Source organism: Tachyglossus aculeatus, assembly GCF_015852505.1.
Source record: "Tachyglossus aculeatus isolate mTacAcu1 chromosome 12 unlocalized genomic scaffold, mTacAcu1.pri SUPER_6_unloc_1, whole genome shotgun sequence".
NCBI classification, from domain to species: Eukaryota; Metazoa; Chordata; class Mammalia; order Monotremata; family Tachyglossidae; genus Tachyglossus; species Tachyglossus aculeatus.
This window is the reverse complement of record NW_024044828.1, coordinates 16,959,009-16,974,792: the sequence shown is the minus strand read 5'-3', so window position 1 is coordinate 16,974,792 and position 15,784 is coordinate 16,959,009. Positions and strand designations below refer to the sequence as shown.

Genomic DNA, 15,784 nt, shown 5'->3' with positions numbered 1-15,784 from the left:
GGGAGAGTTAAATGATCATTTATTCTCAAATGAGGAAACTTAATTTGACTGTGTGTTAAACAGCGATGAGACAGGATAGTTTAGGAAATATTATCCTGACTCGGACTTCAGGTTCTCTCAACCTCCAGTAGATCTGTGTCTATCAACTGGGATCTTCCCCTTTTTCCGAAGGGAGGCACAGGTAGGGCCGTGGGAAGGGAGAGGTGTTGGTCTTGGGAAGAGACGATGCCTTTTGTGTGAACTGGCTGATGAAGAGAAGCAGGAGTTTGAGAGAATGTTTATGCCCGAACTCCAGAAGCAGGTTTCTGCACAGGCTGCAGGTGTCTGTGGATCACTGTGGCCCCACAGCACAGAGGTAGGTGGCTGAGTCTCCGGGCTGGGAGTCCCTGATGAAAAGGGAGCTGCGTTTGTCATCTTTCTCGAGTGTGGCTGTGAATCTTCCATTGGGTTTTCTCTTCTCGTTTGAACGGATTAAAAACAGGAAGGTAGGGCCTTTCCCTGGGTCCTGCCGGTACCACTGTAAGGTCTCAAAAGCACTGTTTGTGAAGCTGCAGTTCATGGTGCCATTCTCTCCCTCCTGGATGCTCAGCGACGGAGGTATCTGCTCCACCTTGTCCAGACCCCTAACCCCTGTTAGAGAGAAAATGGCAGACACAGAGGATGCTCGTCAGCTTGACAATTTTCAGGGATCCCACCTTTTCCCCACACGCACCCCAAGATACAGCCGCTGAACTGCCCTGAGTCCTGCTTTCTACCTCAGTCTCGTGGAGAACACCTCCCAGGCCTCCCCATTCCGTCCCCATGAACCCCCAAACTCACAGCCCAGCTGAAGCCCCAAGATCAGTAACGAGGCTCCCAGGGACTTCTCCATCCTCCCACAGCGGCCGGGGTCACTGAGGACTCAGTTCTAGGCCCTGAGATGCTGACCGATCTCCCCAGCCTAAGGAGAAGTTTCCCTCTCCTGAATGTTCTGCTTCTCCTTCTGCCCCCGCAGAAGTCAATCACAGACAAGTCATAACCCCCCAGGAAGAGCTCAGCAACACAGCTTCCAACACACACTGACTGAGCGGTCCGTGGTTTCAGTATAGAAATGCAAGCACTGCCATCTTATGTCCATAAACACAGTTGCTGATGAAAATTCCCAAAGTATACGTCTCTCCCTCTGAGCCCTAAGCAGGGGCAAAATTGACTTCACCCAAAAGCTGGGAAATATCCATCCCAAGGGAAATCTCATCTTCTTTAAGAGGCGAATGATTAACCTTCACAATCAACCTCTCAGATTCCCCACTAATTCTCTTTGTGATCTTGAACATAGTAGGTCCCCGCCGGATCCGTAAATAGAGTCTAAAGGTTAAAAAGTAGGTGTCAGCTTGAATTATCATCAGGCACAGAAGAGAGATATTTAGAGAAAGCCAAGATAAACCAACCAGAGGCAAGAGGGCTTGTAGCCAAGGAAAAGAACTTTTGTATTAATCTCAGAGAACTGAAGGAGTCAGTTGCAGCAAAAGCGGAATTCAGCTCTCTAATTCTAATGTTCAGGAAAAAAATAAACACAAATGTGCAAGTGAAAGACACAAGAATACAGTCCCCAGGGGTGTGGGTTTGATCTTTCTGATTTCCCTCAATCAATCTTTCATATTTATTGAGTGCTTACTGTGTGCAGAGCACTGCGCTATTCCCTTGGAGGACTACAAAATAACAGAATCGGTAGGCATGTTCTCTGCCTACAAGGAGTTTGCTGTCTTGAGAAGGAGACAACATTAATATAGATAAATAAATTAGGGATATGACCATAAGTGCTGTGGAGCTGAAGGTGGGGTGGGAAAAGGGTACAAATTCAAGTGCCAGGGTGATCAGAAGAGAGTAGGAGAAGAGGAAAAAGGGCTTAGTTGGGGAAGGTTTCTTAGAGATGTAATTTTAATAGGGTTTTAAAGGTGTGGGGGAGAGACTGTCTATCAGATACGAAGGGAGAGAGAGTTCCATGTCAGAGCCTGGACGAGGGCATTGAGTTGGTGGTGAGATAGAAGAGATCGATGAACAGTGAGTAGCTTGTATTACAGGAGTAAACTGTGAGGGCTGGGATTTAGTAGATAATCAGAGACATGAGGTAGGAGGGGGCGAGGTGATTGAGTACATTAAAGTTAATGATAAGGAGTTTCAGTTTGATGTAGAGGTGGATGGATAATTACTGGAGGTTCTTAAAGAAGTGAGGAAGGATGGAATGAACTTTTTTTAGAAAGAGTCCCGACAGCAAAGTGAAGTGTGCACAGAAGCCAGTAGAGACAGGAGGCAGGGAGGTCAGCAAGGAGACTGATGCCTTAATCAAGGTGGGATAGAATAAATGCTTGGAATAGCGTGGCAGCCCTCTCCCTGAGTGCAAAGTCTCCACATTTGCCATGTGGAATTAAACTGTTTCATTCAGAAGAGCATCACTGGGAATAGCTGGTGCCTTCCAGCTAAGCCAATTGTCGGCTGTGTGACTTTGGGCAAGTCACATAACTTCTCTGTGCCTCAGTTACCTCATCTGTAAAATGGAGATTGACTGTGAGCCCCCCGTGGGGCAATCTGATCACCTTGTTACCTCCCCAGTGCTTTGCACATAGTAAGAACTTAGTAAGTTCTTACTAAGAACTTCTTACATAGTAAGAAGAACTTCTTCTTAGTAAGTATAACTTCTTACTTACCTAGTAAGTAAATGCCATTATTATTATTATTATTATTATTATTATTATTATTATTCTGCTGTTCTCCAATAGTGGCTAGAGGCCAATATCTTCCAGATAATGGCCAAGAAGCAACTTGGCCCAGTGGAAAGAGCACGGGCATGGGAGTCAGAAGAACTGGGTTCTTATCCCGACGCTGCCACTTTTCTGCTGTGTGACCTTGGGCGACTCACTTCACTCCTCCATGCCTCAGTGACCTCATCTGTAAAATAAGGATTAAGACTCTGAGCACCATGTGAGACATGGACTTTGTCCAACCTGATTATCTTGCACATATCCCAGTATTTAGTACAGTGTCTGGCACATACTAAGTGCTTATTAATAATAATAATGATAATAGTATGTTTACTTTGGGCCAGGCAAAAAACCATTAAAAAATGGTTCCATCTCTACTGCAATCCAGATGACGGAAGATACAACACAGAATCACTGTAGAGTTTTGACTTCCTTTTGCTGCCTTGAGCACGCTAGGCACTATGGGAGGGTTAAATGATCAATTATTCTAAAATGAGGAAAATTCCTTTGACTAAAATAAACAGGGATGAGCCGGGAAACTGTGGGAAACATTGTCCTGACTCGGCCTTCCATTCCCTTCAACTTCCAATGTATCTGTATGAGAAGCATCATGGCTAAGTGGATAGAGTACGGGTCAGAAGTATTCTAATCCTGGCTCCGCCAATTGTCTGCTGTGTGACCTTGGGCAAGTCACATCACTTCTCTGGGCCTCAGTTACCTCATCTGTAAAATGGGGATTAAGACTGTGAGCCCCATGTGAGAGAGGGAGTGTCCAACCTGAGTAAGTGCTTAGTACAGTGCTCTTCACACAATAAGTGCTCAATAAATATGATTGAATGAAATAAGATTGAATAATAATAATAATAATAATAATAATGGCAGTTATTAAGCACTTATGTGCCAAACACTGTTCTAAGCGCTGGGGAGGTTACAAGGTGATCAGGTTGTCCCACAGAGGGCTCACAGTCTTCATTCCCATTTCACAGATGAGGTAACTGAGGCACAGGGAAGTTAATCAATCAATCAATCAATCGTATTTATTGAGCGCTTACTATGTGCAGAGCACTGTACTAAGCACTTGGGAAGTACAAATTGGCAACATATAGAGACAGTCCCTACCCAACAGTGGGCTCACAGTCTAAAAGGGGGAGACAGAGAACAAAACCAAACATACTAACAAAATAAAATAAATAGAATGGATATGTACAAGTAAAATAAATAAATAGAGTAATAAATATGTACAAACATATATACATATATACAGGTGCTGTGGGGAAGGGAAGGAGGTAAGATGGGGTGACTTTGGGCAAGTTAAGTGACTTGCCCAAAGTCACGCAGCTGAAATTGGCAGAGCCGGGGTTTGAACCCATGACCAAAGCCCGGGCTCTTTCCACTGAACTACGCTGCTTCTCTGAATGATTGATTGAATGATTACCTTGTATCTACCCTAGTGCTTCGAACAGTGCTTGGCATATAGTAAGCACTTACGTGCCATAATTATTTTTATTATTATTATTATTATCTGTGTCTATCATTTGGGATCTTTTCCCTTTTTCTGAGGGCGTGCATCTCCTCAGGGAACTGGGAGGAGCGTGTTGGCCTGGAAAGAAATGATGGCTGGTGAAGAGAAGCAGATCCAGCTGCAGGCAGGGTTTCTGCACAGGATGCAGGTATCTGGGGATCACTGTGTCTCCCCAGCACAGAGGTAGGTGGCTGAGTCTCTGGGCTGGGAGTTCCTGATGAGCAGAGAGCTGTTCTGCCTTTTCTCATCAAACCGGGCAGTTAATCTCCCCTGGTGCTTCACTTCATTGGGTTTAACTAGAGTCACCAGGGCCTGAGGGCCTTTCTGAGGGTCCTGTCGGTACCACAGTAAGATGGAGAGAGTGCTGGAAGATTTGCAGTGCAGAGTGAGGCTCTCTCCCTCTTGAATGCGCAGGTATGGAGGACTCTGCTCCAGTTTCATCTGGCCATTCACCCCTGTTCAGAGAGACAATGTCAGACACACGGATTCCCAGCAGACGCTGCTCCTTCAGAGCTGTCACTCCCATGCTCCCCCAGCCCCAACCCCACGCTTCATCATCATCATCATCAATCGTATTTATTGAGCGCTTACTGTGCACAGAGCACTGGACTAAGCGCTTGGGAAGTCCAAGTTGGCAGCATATAGAGACAGTCCCTACCCAACAGTGGGCTCACAGTCTAAAAGGGGGAGACAGAGAACAAAACCAAACATACTAACAAAATAAAATAAATAGAATAGATATGCCCAGTCTCCAAATTTCCACCGGGCTGGGCCCTTCCAAAGCAGAGGGAAGCCACAGATCCCACCCTGAGGGAGCATCCGGATTCCCTCCACCTGAGGTGGGAACCAACCCAAACTTACAGCTCAACTGTACCCCCAAGATCACCAACGGGGCTCCCAGGAGAATCTCCATCCTTCCTCTCTCAGTAATGGCAGCTGAACGCTGCAGCTCAGAACCTGCTTCTCCCACGGTGGCTCTGCCTGCTCCTGACCCAGTTTGGGGCGGGACCCCAATGTCTGCCTTCTGCGCTCAACCCATCACAGACCGAAACCTGTTTTCCCACCCCCAATCCCAGCTCTACACCAACACATCTGAAGAATCATCGAGTGGAAACACTGATCCCAAGTGGGCGGGCCCAGTAACTCTGAATCAATCAATAAATGGCATTTATCAAGCAGTTATTATTCATTCATTCAATCATATTTATTGAGCACTTTGTGCGAAGCACTGAACTTAGTGCTTGGGAGAGTCTATATGTGCAGAGCACTATACTAAGTGCTTGGGAGGGGACAATACAGCAGAATTAACAGAAAATAATAATAGCATCATGGGTTCTCATCTCAGCTCCACCACATGCCTGCTGTGTGACCTTGGGCAAGTCATTTCACATCTCGGGGCCTCAGTCGCCTCATCTGTAAAATGGGGATTAAGAGTGTGAGTGCCGTGTGGGGCAGGGACTGTGTGTTCAACTTGACTAACTTGTATCTACCCCAGTGCTTAGAACAGTGCTTGGCACATAGTAAGCGCTTAACAAGTAACATTATTATTATTAGGGACCATCTCTATATGTTACCGACTTGTACTTCCCAAGCGCTTAGTACAGTGCTCTGCACACAGTAAGCGCTCAATAAATACGATTGAATGAATTATTAATAATCATTATTACTGTTATTTACTTCCCATCTGCCAGCCATACTGTGTGCCCGAGGTGAGAATCAGAAACAGAATCAGAATGAGAAGCAGCGTGGCTCAGTGGAAAGAGCCCGGGCTTTGGAGTCAGAGGTCGTGGGTTCAAATCCCAGCTCTGCCAATTGTCAGCTGTGTGACTTTGGGCAAGTCACTTAACTTCTCTGGGCCTCAGTTACCTCAACTGTAAAATGGGGATTAAGACTGTGAGCCCCCCGTGGGACAACCTGATCACCTTGTAACCTCCCCAGAGCTTAGAACAGTGCTTTGCACATAGTAAGCACTTAATAAATGCCATTATTATTATTATAAACAAGGAGGAGATGTGACAGCGGGAAAGACCAGACTGAGTGAAAGGAAGTTGCTGAAGTAAGCAGCATTGGCATAAACACATCCCTAATCTAATGGGCCTTCCCCAACAGAACTTTCCCAAAGCCATTCCCAGCTGCAATCCCAGAATGTCTCGTGGCTTCCCATCTTCATGGAGACAGCCCCAGAGCAGGTGCATAACAGCTGCTGCGGGAGAGAAGGAAACTCCGCTTCCAGCTCTACCCAGATTCCAAATCGCTGCTGGGCCTGTCGTGAGTTTGTGTGCAGCTTTCTCTGTAGCCCTTGTCACTGTGTCACTCAGAGCACAATAGTACAGGGCCGAGTCTCCCAGGACAATGGCGTGTTTCCTCAGGTGAAAAGACTTGGCGTTCTTATCGTGTTCAGCATAAAAACTGTTCCTATCTTTTTCCGCTGTGTCTCTTAGAAGCAGCTGAGGAGCTTCCCTGGGATACTGGATGTACCAGAAAAGAACAGGGTATGCGCTGCTTTCATAAGTGCAGTTCAGAGTAAGAACTGCCCCTTCAATGAGGGACACGAGGCCTCCCGTCTGGTCAACGGAATCTCCATCTGTTCCCACTGAAACACAATGGATTGTGGGGAATTAGAAATCGACAGAATCAAATACTCTGGGGAAAACAATGGGCTAAATACAGTCAGTCGGTCATATTTATTTCCAGCGCTTGGAACAGTGCTTGGCACATAGGAAGCACTTTAATATTATTATTATTTATTGAGCGCTTACTGTGCGGAGCACTAAGCACTTGGGAGAGTACAATGCAACAGTAAACAGACACATTCCCTGCCCACAACGAGCTTACAGTCTAGAGGGGGAAACAGACATTAATATAAATAAATTACAGATACGGACATAAGTGCTGGGCAGGCCGCTGGCGGGAGAAAGTTAAACGTTTTCAATGGCATGGCCTACTCACCGACCAGTAGGAAGATCACAAGCACTGAGCCAGGAGTGGAGTCCATGGGCGGCTGCTCTCTGCCTTCCCGGGAGACGCACTGTTCAAGGTGAAAAGTGTTTAAGGCGAAGAGTAGATGATACCAAAGCAATTGCAACATTTGAAGTTGGAAAAGGGGCAGGATGGAAATCTTGGGTTTGTCCTCCTGAGCTGGGATTCGGTGCCCTCTAGTGGACAAAGAAGGAAACTGGAAGTGGCCGTTTATCCTCTTCCATCATCATCATCATCATCATCAATCGCATTTATTGAGCGCTTACTGTGTGCAGAGCACTGGACTAAGCGCTTAGGAAGTACAAGTTGGCAACATACAGAGACAGTCCCTACCCAACAGTGGGCTCACCAGTCTAAAATGACATTTATAATAATAATAATCAATCAATTAATCGTATTTATTGAGCGCTTACTGTGTGCAGAGCACTGGACTAAGCGCTTGGGAAGTACAAGTTGGCAACATAGAGAGACGGTCCCTACCCAACAGTGGGCTCACCAGTCTAAAATGACATTTATAATAATAATAATCAATCAATTAATCGTATTTATTGAGTGCTTACTGTGTGCAGAGCACTGTACTAAGCGCTTGGGAAGTACAAGTTGGCAACATACAGAGACAGTCCCTACCCAACAGTGGGCTCACAGTCTAGAAGGGGGAGACAGAGAACAAAACCAAACATACTAACAAAATAAAATAAATAGAATAGATATGTACAAGTAAAATAGAGTAATAAATATGTACAAACATATATACATATATACAGGTGCTGTGGGGAAGGGAAGGAGGTAAGATGGGGGGATGACGAGGGGGAAAGGAAGGAAGGGGCTGAGTGTGGGAAGGCCTCCTGGAGGAGGTGAGCTCTCAGTAGGGCCTTGAAGGGAGAAAGAGAGCTAGCTTAGCGGATGGGCAGAGGGATTGAGGGCATTCCAGGCCCGGGGGATGATGTGGGCCAGGGGTCGATGGCGGGACAGGCGAGAACGAGGCACGGTGAGGAGATTTGCAGCAGAGAAGTGGAGGGTGTGGGGTGGGCTGGAGAAGGAGAGAAGGGAGGTGAGGTAGGAGGGGGCGAGGTGATGGACAGCCTTGAAGCCGAGGGTGAGGAGTTTCTGCCTGTTGTGCAGATTGATTGGTAGCCACTGGAGATTTTTGAGGAGGGGAGTAACATGCCCAGAGCGTTTCTGGACAATGACGATCCGGGCAGCCGCATGAAGTATGGATTGAAGTGGGGAGAGACACGAGGATGGGAGATCAGAGAGAAGGCTGATGCAGTAGTCCAGACGGGATAGGATGAGAGCTTGAACGAGCAGGGTAGCGGTTTGGATGGAGAGGAAAGGGCGGATCTTGGCAATGTTGCGGACCTGAGACCAGCAGGTTTTGCTGACGGATTGGATGTGAGGGGTGAACGAGAGAGCGGAGTCGAGGATGACACCAAGGTTGTGGGCTTGTGAGACGGGAAGGATGGTAGTGCCGTCAACAGTGATGGGAAAGTCAGGGAGAGGGCAGGGTTTGGGAGGGAAGATAAGGAGTTCAGTCTTGGACATGTTGAGTTTTAGGTGGCGGGCAGACATCCAGATGGAGATGTCCTGAAGGCAGGAGGAAATGCGAGCCTGGAGGGAGGGGGAGAGAGCAGGGGCAGAGATGTAGATTTGGGTGTCATCAGCATAGAGATGATAGTTGAAGCCGTGGGAGCGAATGAGGTCACCAGGGGAGTGAGTGTAGATCGAGAACAGAAGGGGACCACTCACTGAACCTTGGGGAACTCCCGCAGTAAGGGGATGGGAGAGACTGAGAATGAACGACCGGAGAGATAAGAGGAGAACCAGGAGAGGACGGAGTCTGTGAAGCCAAGGTCAGATAGCGTGCTGAGGAGAAGGGGGTGGTCCACAGTGTCGAAGGCAGGAGGTAGAGGGAGAGAGGGGAGAGGTACCCAATCTGTGAGCCTCACAGACCACATGTTCCTCATTGATTCATTCAATCGCATTTATTGAGGGCTTACTGTGTGCAAAGTACTGTACTGAGCGCTTGAGAGAGCACGATATAACAATAAACCGACACATTCCCTGGTGTTAGCTGGCTAATTCCAAGGCAGGGAGCCTTATTGAGTTGTTGAGTCAACTCAAGACTGAGATAAAACCTTCTCTTTGGCAGGGCGTGGATGTGTCTTTCATTGGCTGTCTCCTTGATTACTCCTTGGGACTCTCATTATGTCCCATTGGAACTTTGGGGTTATTTATTTGGGTTGTTGTCCGTTGTAGTGGGGAGGGAGCGCTAATCAATGCTACATTTACACTAGTGAACAAGGAGCTTTGAGTTTCTGGGAAACCCTTATCGCTGGATCCAAGAATTATCTGGGTTCTAATTCCAGCTCCACCACTTGTCTGCTGTGTGACCTTGGGCAAGTCACTTAACTCCTCTGTGCCTCAGTGCTCTGCACACAGTAAGTGCTCAATAAATCCCAATGATTGAGGAGCAAATGGGCAGTCTTTGAGCTGCCACCTCTTATGCCCCCATCCCAGGCCGGGCAGCGAGATATATGTCTTCTTGAATGTTCCTGGATACGTGACATGCTAGAGAAGGAAGTCACAGAACAGTGGCGAGAGTGTGGCTAAGCGCCCCGGTGATGCCTGAACCCAGCTGGGGAGCATTTTCCTAGAGTGAAGCCAACAGCTTCCTCTTCAGTCCCAGCAGGGCTGCTCCCAACTCCGGGCCCTGCTCCCTCTCCCCCTGTCTGGGTTTGGGATCTTCCCCCAACCCCCAGTTTCCCCTGTAGCAGTTCGGGCTCAGGGCTCTGGGGTTTTTGTACAGCTCCTCCTGCCAGTCATCTCACCGTGGACTTTGTCGTAAGCACTGAAATACACAGCCGAGTCCCCCAGCTGTAAGGCTGTGATGGTGAGGTCGATGGACTTATTCTCTTTCTGGAAAGTCACAGAGAATTTGCCAGTTCTTGCATTTTCTGAAGCCCAAGAACTCTGACTGATAAGGTAAATCAGGTTTCCCCTGGGAGACTGTCTGTACCAGAACAAATAATAGTTATTATCGCTGGTATCATAGGTGCAGGGCAGGGTCAGAGTGTCCCCCTCCTTTCCGGACGCTGTTGTTTCAGGCTGAGAGATGCTCTGGGCCACGCTGGATCCTGCAGGAAAGAGAGACAAGAGGATAGATCCAACTCCATGGCTTGAAGGGGAGTTGCCAGGACAACAAAGCATCTGAAATTTCATCACTCCTTTACCCAGATAATTCAAAATACCTGCAAACAGAAGCACACACACACACACACACACACACACACAGGCACACCATTCGTTCACCACCATGTGCCCCTTCGCCCTGCTTGGTGGGTCAATCCATGAGGGAAGGCATCCCTACCAAGGCAGTTGGAAGCAGTGATTGCCCACAGAAGGGTAAGAAATGCCATGCTGGGAGCTTTTCCCCCTGAGAAACGTCTCTCTGCCCTGCCCTGAAACCAGAACTCAGCCGGTCCCTGGCTCTGCAAGGCCACATAAACAGTCCCCAGTGCTCTGAGAGAGGAAGTGGGACTTCCCCAAGGGGGATGGGTTTGGCCATGTCCTTACACCCTCATCCTTACACATGCTGTGAGAGCCAGGAACTCCTTGGTGCATTGATTCCCCAGTACATTTGAATAACATCTTTGTGATCTTTTAATGGCATTCACTAGACGCTTACTACGTGCCAAGCACTATTCTCAGTACTGGGGGAGATACAGGCTAATAAGGTTGGACACAGTCCCTGTCCCACATGGGGTTCACAGTCTAAAATGACTGAGTTTTTGTAATGTGAGCAAGGCATGACTGCCTTGTGCAGAGACCAACACAAGGGTTTCTAGGAAAGAACCTGAAGAACCCAGAGTCTGGGGATGGAGGAGAAAAACTGGAGGCCCCCAGGAGAGAGCCAGGGGACCCCAGAAACAGGCAGGGAGAAAGTAACAGATCCCAGCCTGGTGAAAGGGGAGAAGACAGGCGCAAAGCAAGGGACTGGAAATCGTTGTGGGCAGGGAATGTGTCTGTTTATTGTTGTATTGTACTCTCCCAAGCACTTAGTATGCTGTTCTGCACACAGGAAGTTCTCAATAAGTACTACTGAATGAAAGAATCTTTTCACGCCTTCCTGGTTTGTGTGGGTCTGAAAAACAATCCATGTTGTTCTATTGACTTGAAAGTAAGATAGAAGCAAATATGGTATGTGCCCATATAGGTCGTGGGGGGGGGGTGCAGGAGGGGATGGGGGGGAAGGAGGGTCATCCCAAACACAGCCTTCCATCCCTTGATCTAAAACTCCCCTTCACCTGCTGGAAAACCCTTCCCTTTCAACTTGGCTTAAATCCCTTGCCTCCTCTCCATCCAAACCATGTTCAGAGCTACCAGGCAGCAAGCCTTCCCTGACCAACTCCCTGTTTCCCAGCTTAGATCACTCCATGGCTTCCCCTCCACCATCAACATTCTAAAATTTACCCCCACGTTGCGTTACGTGTTGATCTCATCCTTTTATTGTTATATTATACTCTCCCAAGAGCTAAGTACAGAGCTCTGCACACAGTAAGCACTCAATATGGCAATGAATGAAGTTAGGCAGGAAGCTCTTGGAGGGCAGGGAGAGTGTCTTTTGTCTCTCCTGTAAAAGCCATGGCAACTCGAACCACACTGCCCAAGCCAGGAGCTAAACTATAATTCTTCTGACTACTAGATTCCTCCAGAAACTTTGGATATTCATCTCTCGTAAGCAGACTGAGGTGGAGCATCCCGGCTCTGCCACTTGTCGGCTGTGTGACCTTGGGAAAGTCATTTCCCTTCTCTTGGCCTGGGTTACCTCATCTGTAAAAGGGGGATTGAGACAGTGAGCCCCACTTGGGACAGGGACTGTGTCCAACCCGATTTACTTGTATCCACCCCAGCACTTATAAGAGTGTCTGGCACTCTTATTATCATCATCATCATCATCATACTACTCTCAGCAGGATTCCCAGCTGCAGGCAGGGTTTCTGCACAGGCCGCAGGTGTCTGGGGATCACTGTGTCTCCATGGCACAGAGGTAGGTGGCCGAATCTCTGGGCTGGGCAGCTGGGATGTGCAGGAAGCTGCGTTGGACAACTTTCTCCAGTGTGGCTGTGAATCTGCCACTGGTTTTTCCATTCTCGTTTGAACGAATTAACAGCAGGAAGTCAGGGCCTCTCCCAGGAACCTGCCGGTACCAGTGTAGGGTGATAGAAGTAGTCGTGGTGTAGTTACAATTCAAGGTGCTGTTCTCTCCCTCATGGATGCTCAAGGACGGAGGAGTCTGCTCCACCTTAGTCTGGCCACTCGCCCCTGTCAGAGAGACAATAGCAGACACAGAGGATGCTTGACACTTTCCAGAAAACCCACCTCCTCCCTACATGCTTTGGAGTCAGAGATAATGGGTTCAAATCCCCACTCTATTTGTCAGCTGTGTGACTTTGGGCTAGTCACTTAACTTCTCTGTGCCTCAGTTCCCTCATCTGTAAAATGGGGATTAAGATTGTGAGCCCCATGGGAGACAACCTGATCGCCTTGTAACCTCCCCAACGCTTAGAACAGTGCTTTGCATATAGTAAGCACTTAAATGTCATTATTATTATTATTACTACATGTACCCCAGGAAACAGCAACCCTGAGCCCTGCTCTCTTCCTCCTTTGTCCTCATGGAGAACACCTCCCGGGCGTCCCCGTTTCCTCCCCATGGACCCCAATCTCACAGCCCAGCTGGAGCCCCAGGATCAGTAAGGAGGCTCCCAGGGGCTTCTCCATCCTCCTTCTGTGACCGGGGTCACTGAGGGCTCAGTTCTGGGCCCTGGGACGCTGACCAATCTCCCCGGCCCCAGGAGCCGTTTCCCTCTCCTGGATGTTCCTGCTTCTCCTTCTGCTCAGGGACATATCGTGGGATGGGGGTGTCTCAGCCCGGCTGCACAGTCAATCAGCTCTGCCCCTACTTCCTCTTCCACCTCACATATTTAGCCCCTCCTCTTCACAGACTCACCCCCACCCACACTTCCAAGATTTTACTCAGTTTACTTATCTAGGGGAGCATTGCCCTCTCCAGGCCAGTTTCCAGCCACCGGCTGATTGACTGAACCCCTGCCAACAATAATAAAAATCGTGGTACTTGTTAAGCACCTAGTATATCCCAGGCACTGAGGTGGATGCAAGCAACACAGTCCCTGTCCCACATGGGGCTCACAGCCTGAACCCCCATTTTATAGATGAGGTAACAGGCACAGAGAAGTGACTGACCCAAGATCACCCAGCAGACATGTGATTAGAACCCAGGTCTTCCCAGGCCCATGCTCTATCCATTAAGCCATGCTTCACATGGAAGTCCCTATTCCCAACATGAGAAACAGCATGACCTACGGGAAAGAGCCTGGGCCTGATTGCCGGAGGACATGGTTTCTATCAGCTCTGTCATTTGCCTTGGGGAAGTCACTTAACTTGCCTGTGACTCACTTTTCTCAACTGCAAAATGGAGATTCAATACCTGTTGTCCCTCTCCCTTAGACTCTGAACCCCATGTGGGACAGGGGCCATGTCCTACCTGATTGATTTGTATCTAACCCAGAGCTTAGAACAGTGCTTGACACATAGAAAGCGCTTAACAAATACCATTTTTAATAAATGTTCTCTCAAATCCACAGTCCCTCAGTTCTGGAAGACATCGCTGTTTTATTAAGATCACAAAGCACGATTGAGGTCACATCTCCTCAAAGAGGCCTTCCCCAATTAAGCCCTCTATTTCTCAACTCACTCTCCCTTCTGCATCATCTGTGCATGTGGATCTGTGACCTTTGGATAACCCCAAAGCGCTTATGTGCTTATCTTTAAATTGTTTATTATAAATTACTTATCTATTCATATCAATGTTTGTCTCCCCCTCTAGACTGTAAACTCATTAAGGGCAGGGAAAGTGTCTGCTAATTCTGTTGTATTGTACTCTCCCAAGTGCTTAGAACAATGCTCTGCACACAGTAAACACTCAAATACCATTGAGTGCTTTCCTGCTCCACCCAAAGTCCTGGGCCTCCAGTCTCATTCTCCTTTGGCCACCAGATTCTGTCACAACCAGCAGCTTTTAGAAACTTACAAACTTCCCCTGCTAGAGAAATCTCATCTCAGGTGGCTCCCTCGATCAATCTGTGGTACTAGAGAAAACCTGTGTGTAAATCACCGTAATAAGCACTCGGGGAAGTCCAGTAAAGACATGATCCCAGCACTCAAGGAGCTTATAGTCTAGTAATTCTTCATGGACTACATCAACTCCCCTGACACCTTCTTTTTTCCCTTTTCATTCATTCAATTGTATTTACTGAGCACTTACTGTGTGCAGAGCACTGTACTAAGCGCTTGGAAAGTACAAGTTGGCAACATATAGAGACGGTCCCTACCCAATTTTCCTACTTATTTATATTAATGGTTGTCTCCCGCTCTAGGTTGTAAGTTCGATGTGGGCAGGGAATGTGTCAATCAATTCTGTTGTACTCTCCCAAGCCCTTAATACAGTGCTCTGCACACAGTAAGGACTCAAATACCATTGATGGATTAATTGGTTTCTTCCATTTTGTCCCTTTTCTCCCCTTTTCTTCCATACTGCTCCTCCTCATATCGCCCCCAGTCTTTCCATTTCCATGCTATCCCTGCCAGGGGCCATCTCTGAAAGTCAAACCTTCCCTGCGGGTTTGGGGAAATCGGCACATTATTTTGTAAAAATCCACCTCCTGGAGACTTCCTAGGTTAAGTCTTCCAACTTTTCTCATCCCAGCTGCTTTGGCCACGGTGTCTGTCAATCAATGGTATTTACTAAGTGCTTACTGTGTGCAGAGCACCGCACTAAGTTCTTGGGAGAGTAAAACAATACAATAGAGTTGGTAGACACATTCCATGCCCACAACGAGTTTACAGTCTCTTTGACCTGGAGTCCCATCGTGGAGCCTGATGTCTTAGGGCCAAAACGTTCTTGGCAAAATGGTGTGATGATCGGAAGCCACGAGAGGGACAGAAAAGGCAAAAAGAAACTAACCAACACAACTATGCACAGGTTGTGCTGCTGCTCACTAAACATGCTCTGGATCAAAAGAAGACTTCTCTTCCCTTTCATAATGAGACCTCCCCATTCAACCCCTACCCAACCTAACCTCCCCTCCCTGGTAAGAACCGGCTGTTATTTTTATCATTATTACCTATCACCAGAAGCTTGGGATATTCCTTTCTCATAACAGATTGGTCTGGAGCATGTATGTTGGGGCCCCAGCTGCAGGCAAGGTTTCTGCAAAGGCTGCAGGTGTGTGGGGATCACTGTGTCTCCACGGCACAGAGGTAGGTGGCCGAGTCTCTGGGCTGGGCATCTCTGATGTGCAGGGAGCTGTGTTTGGTATCTTTATCGAGCTTGGCCATGAATCTTCCCTTGGTCTTTTCCTTCTTGCTTGAATACATTAAAATCAGGAAGACGGGGCCTTTCCCAGGGTCCTTCGGTACCACTGCAGGTTATTAAAAGCACTGTCTGTGAAGTTGCAGGTCATGA

General features: G+C 47.8%; 1 protein-coding gene and 1 gene segment (V, D, J or C); both read right to left on the bottom strand.

The window, feature by feature from the left end:
• Positions 1 to 331: 331 nt before the first annotated feature.
• On the bottom strand, positions 332 to 7,255 carry LOC119920837. The gene is made up of 4 exons (XM_038741058.1): positions 7,210 to 7,255; positions 6,488 to 6,853; positions 4,440 to 4,715; positions 332 to 630 (listed from the first exon to the last, which is right to left on the bottom strand). The coding sequence occupies exons 1-4, from the start codon at positions 7,253 to 7,255 to the stop codon at positions 332 to 334; spliced, it is 987 nt and encodes a 328-aa protein (XP_038596986.1).
• Positions 7,256 to 10,020: 2,765 nt separating this feature from the next.
• Positions 10,021 to 10,655, bottom strand: LOC119920836. The segment is given in 2 exon segments: positions 10,021 to 10,373; positions 10,607 to 10,655. Coding segments are annotated over 2 exon segments (402 nt in total).
• Positions 10,656 to 15,784: the final 5,129 nt, after the last annotated feature.

Excerpts from the sequence above, each read along its gene's own strand:
- LOC119920837 (XM_038741058.1), bottom strand. The coding sequence starts at position 7,255 with ATGGACTCCACTCCTGGCTCAGTGCTTGTGATCTTCCTACTGGTCG. Across the intron at positions 6,854-7,209 it reads TGTGATCTTCCTACTGGTCG|TGGGAACAGATGGAGATTCC; the intron begins GTGAGTAGGCCA and ends ATTGTGTTTCAG. Across the intron at positions 631-4,439 it reads AGACTCAGCCACCTACCTCT|GGGTTAGGGGTCTGGACAAG; the intron begins GTGCTGGGGAGA and ends TCTCTCTAACAG.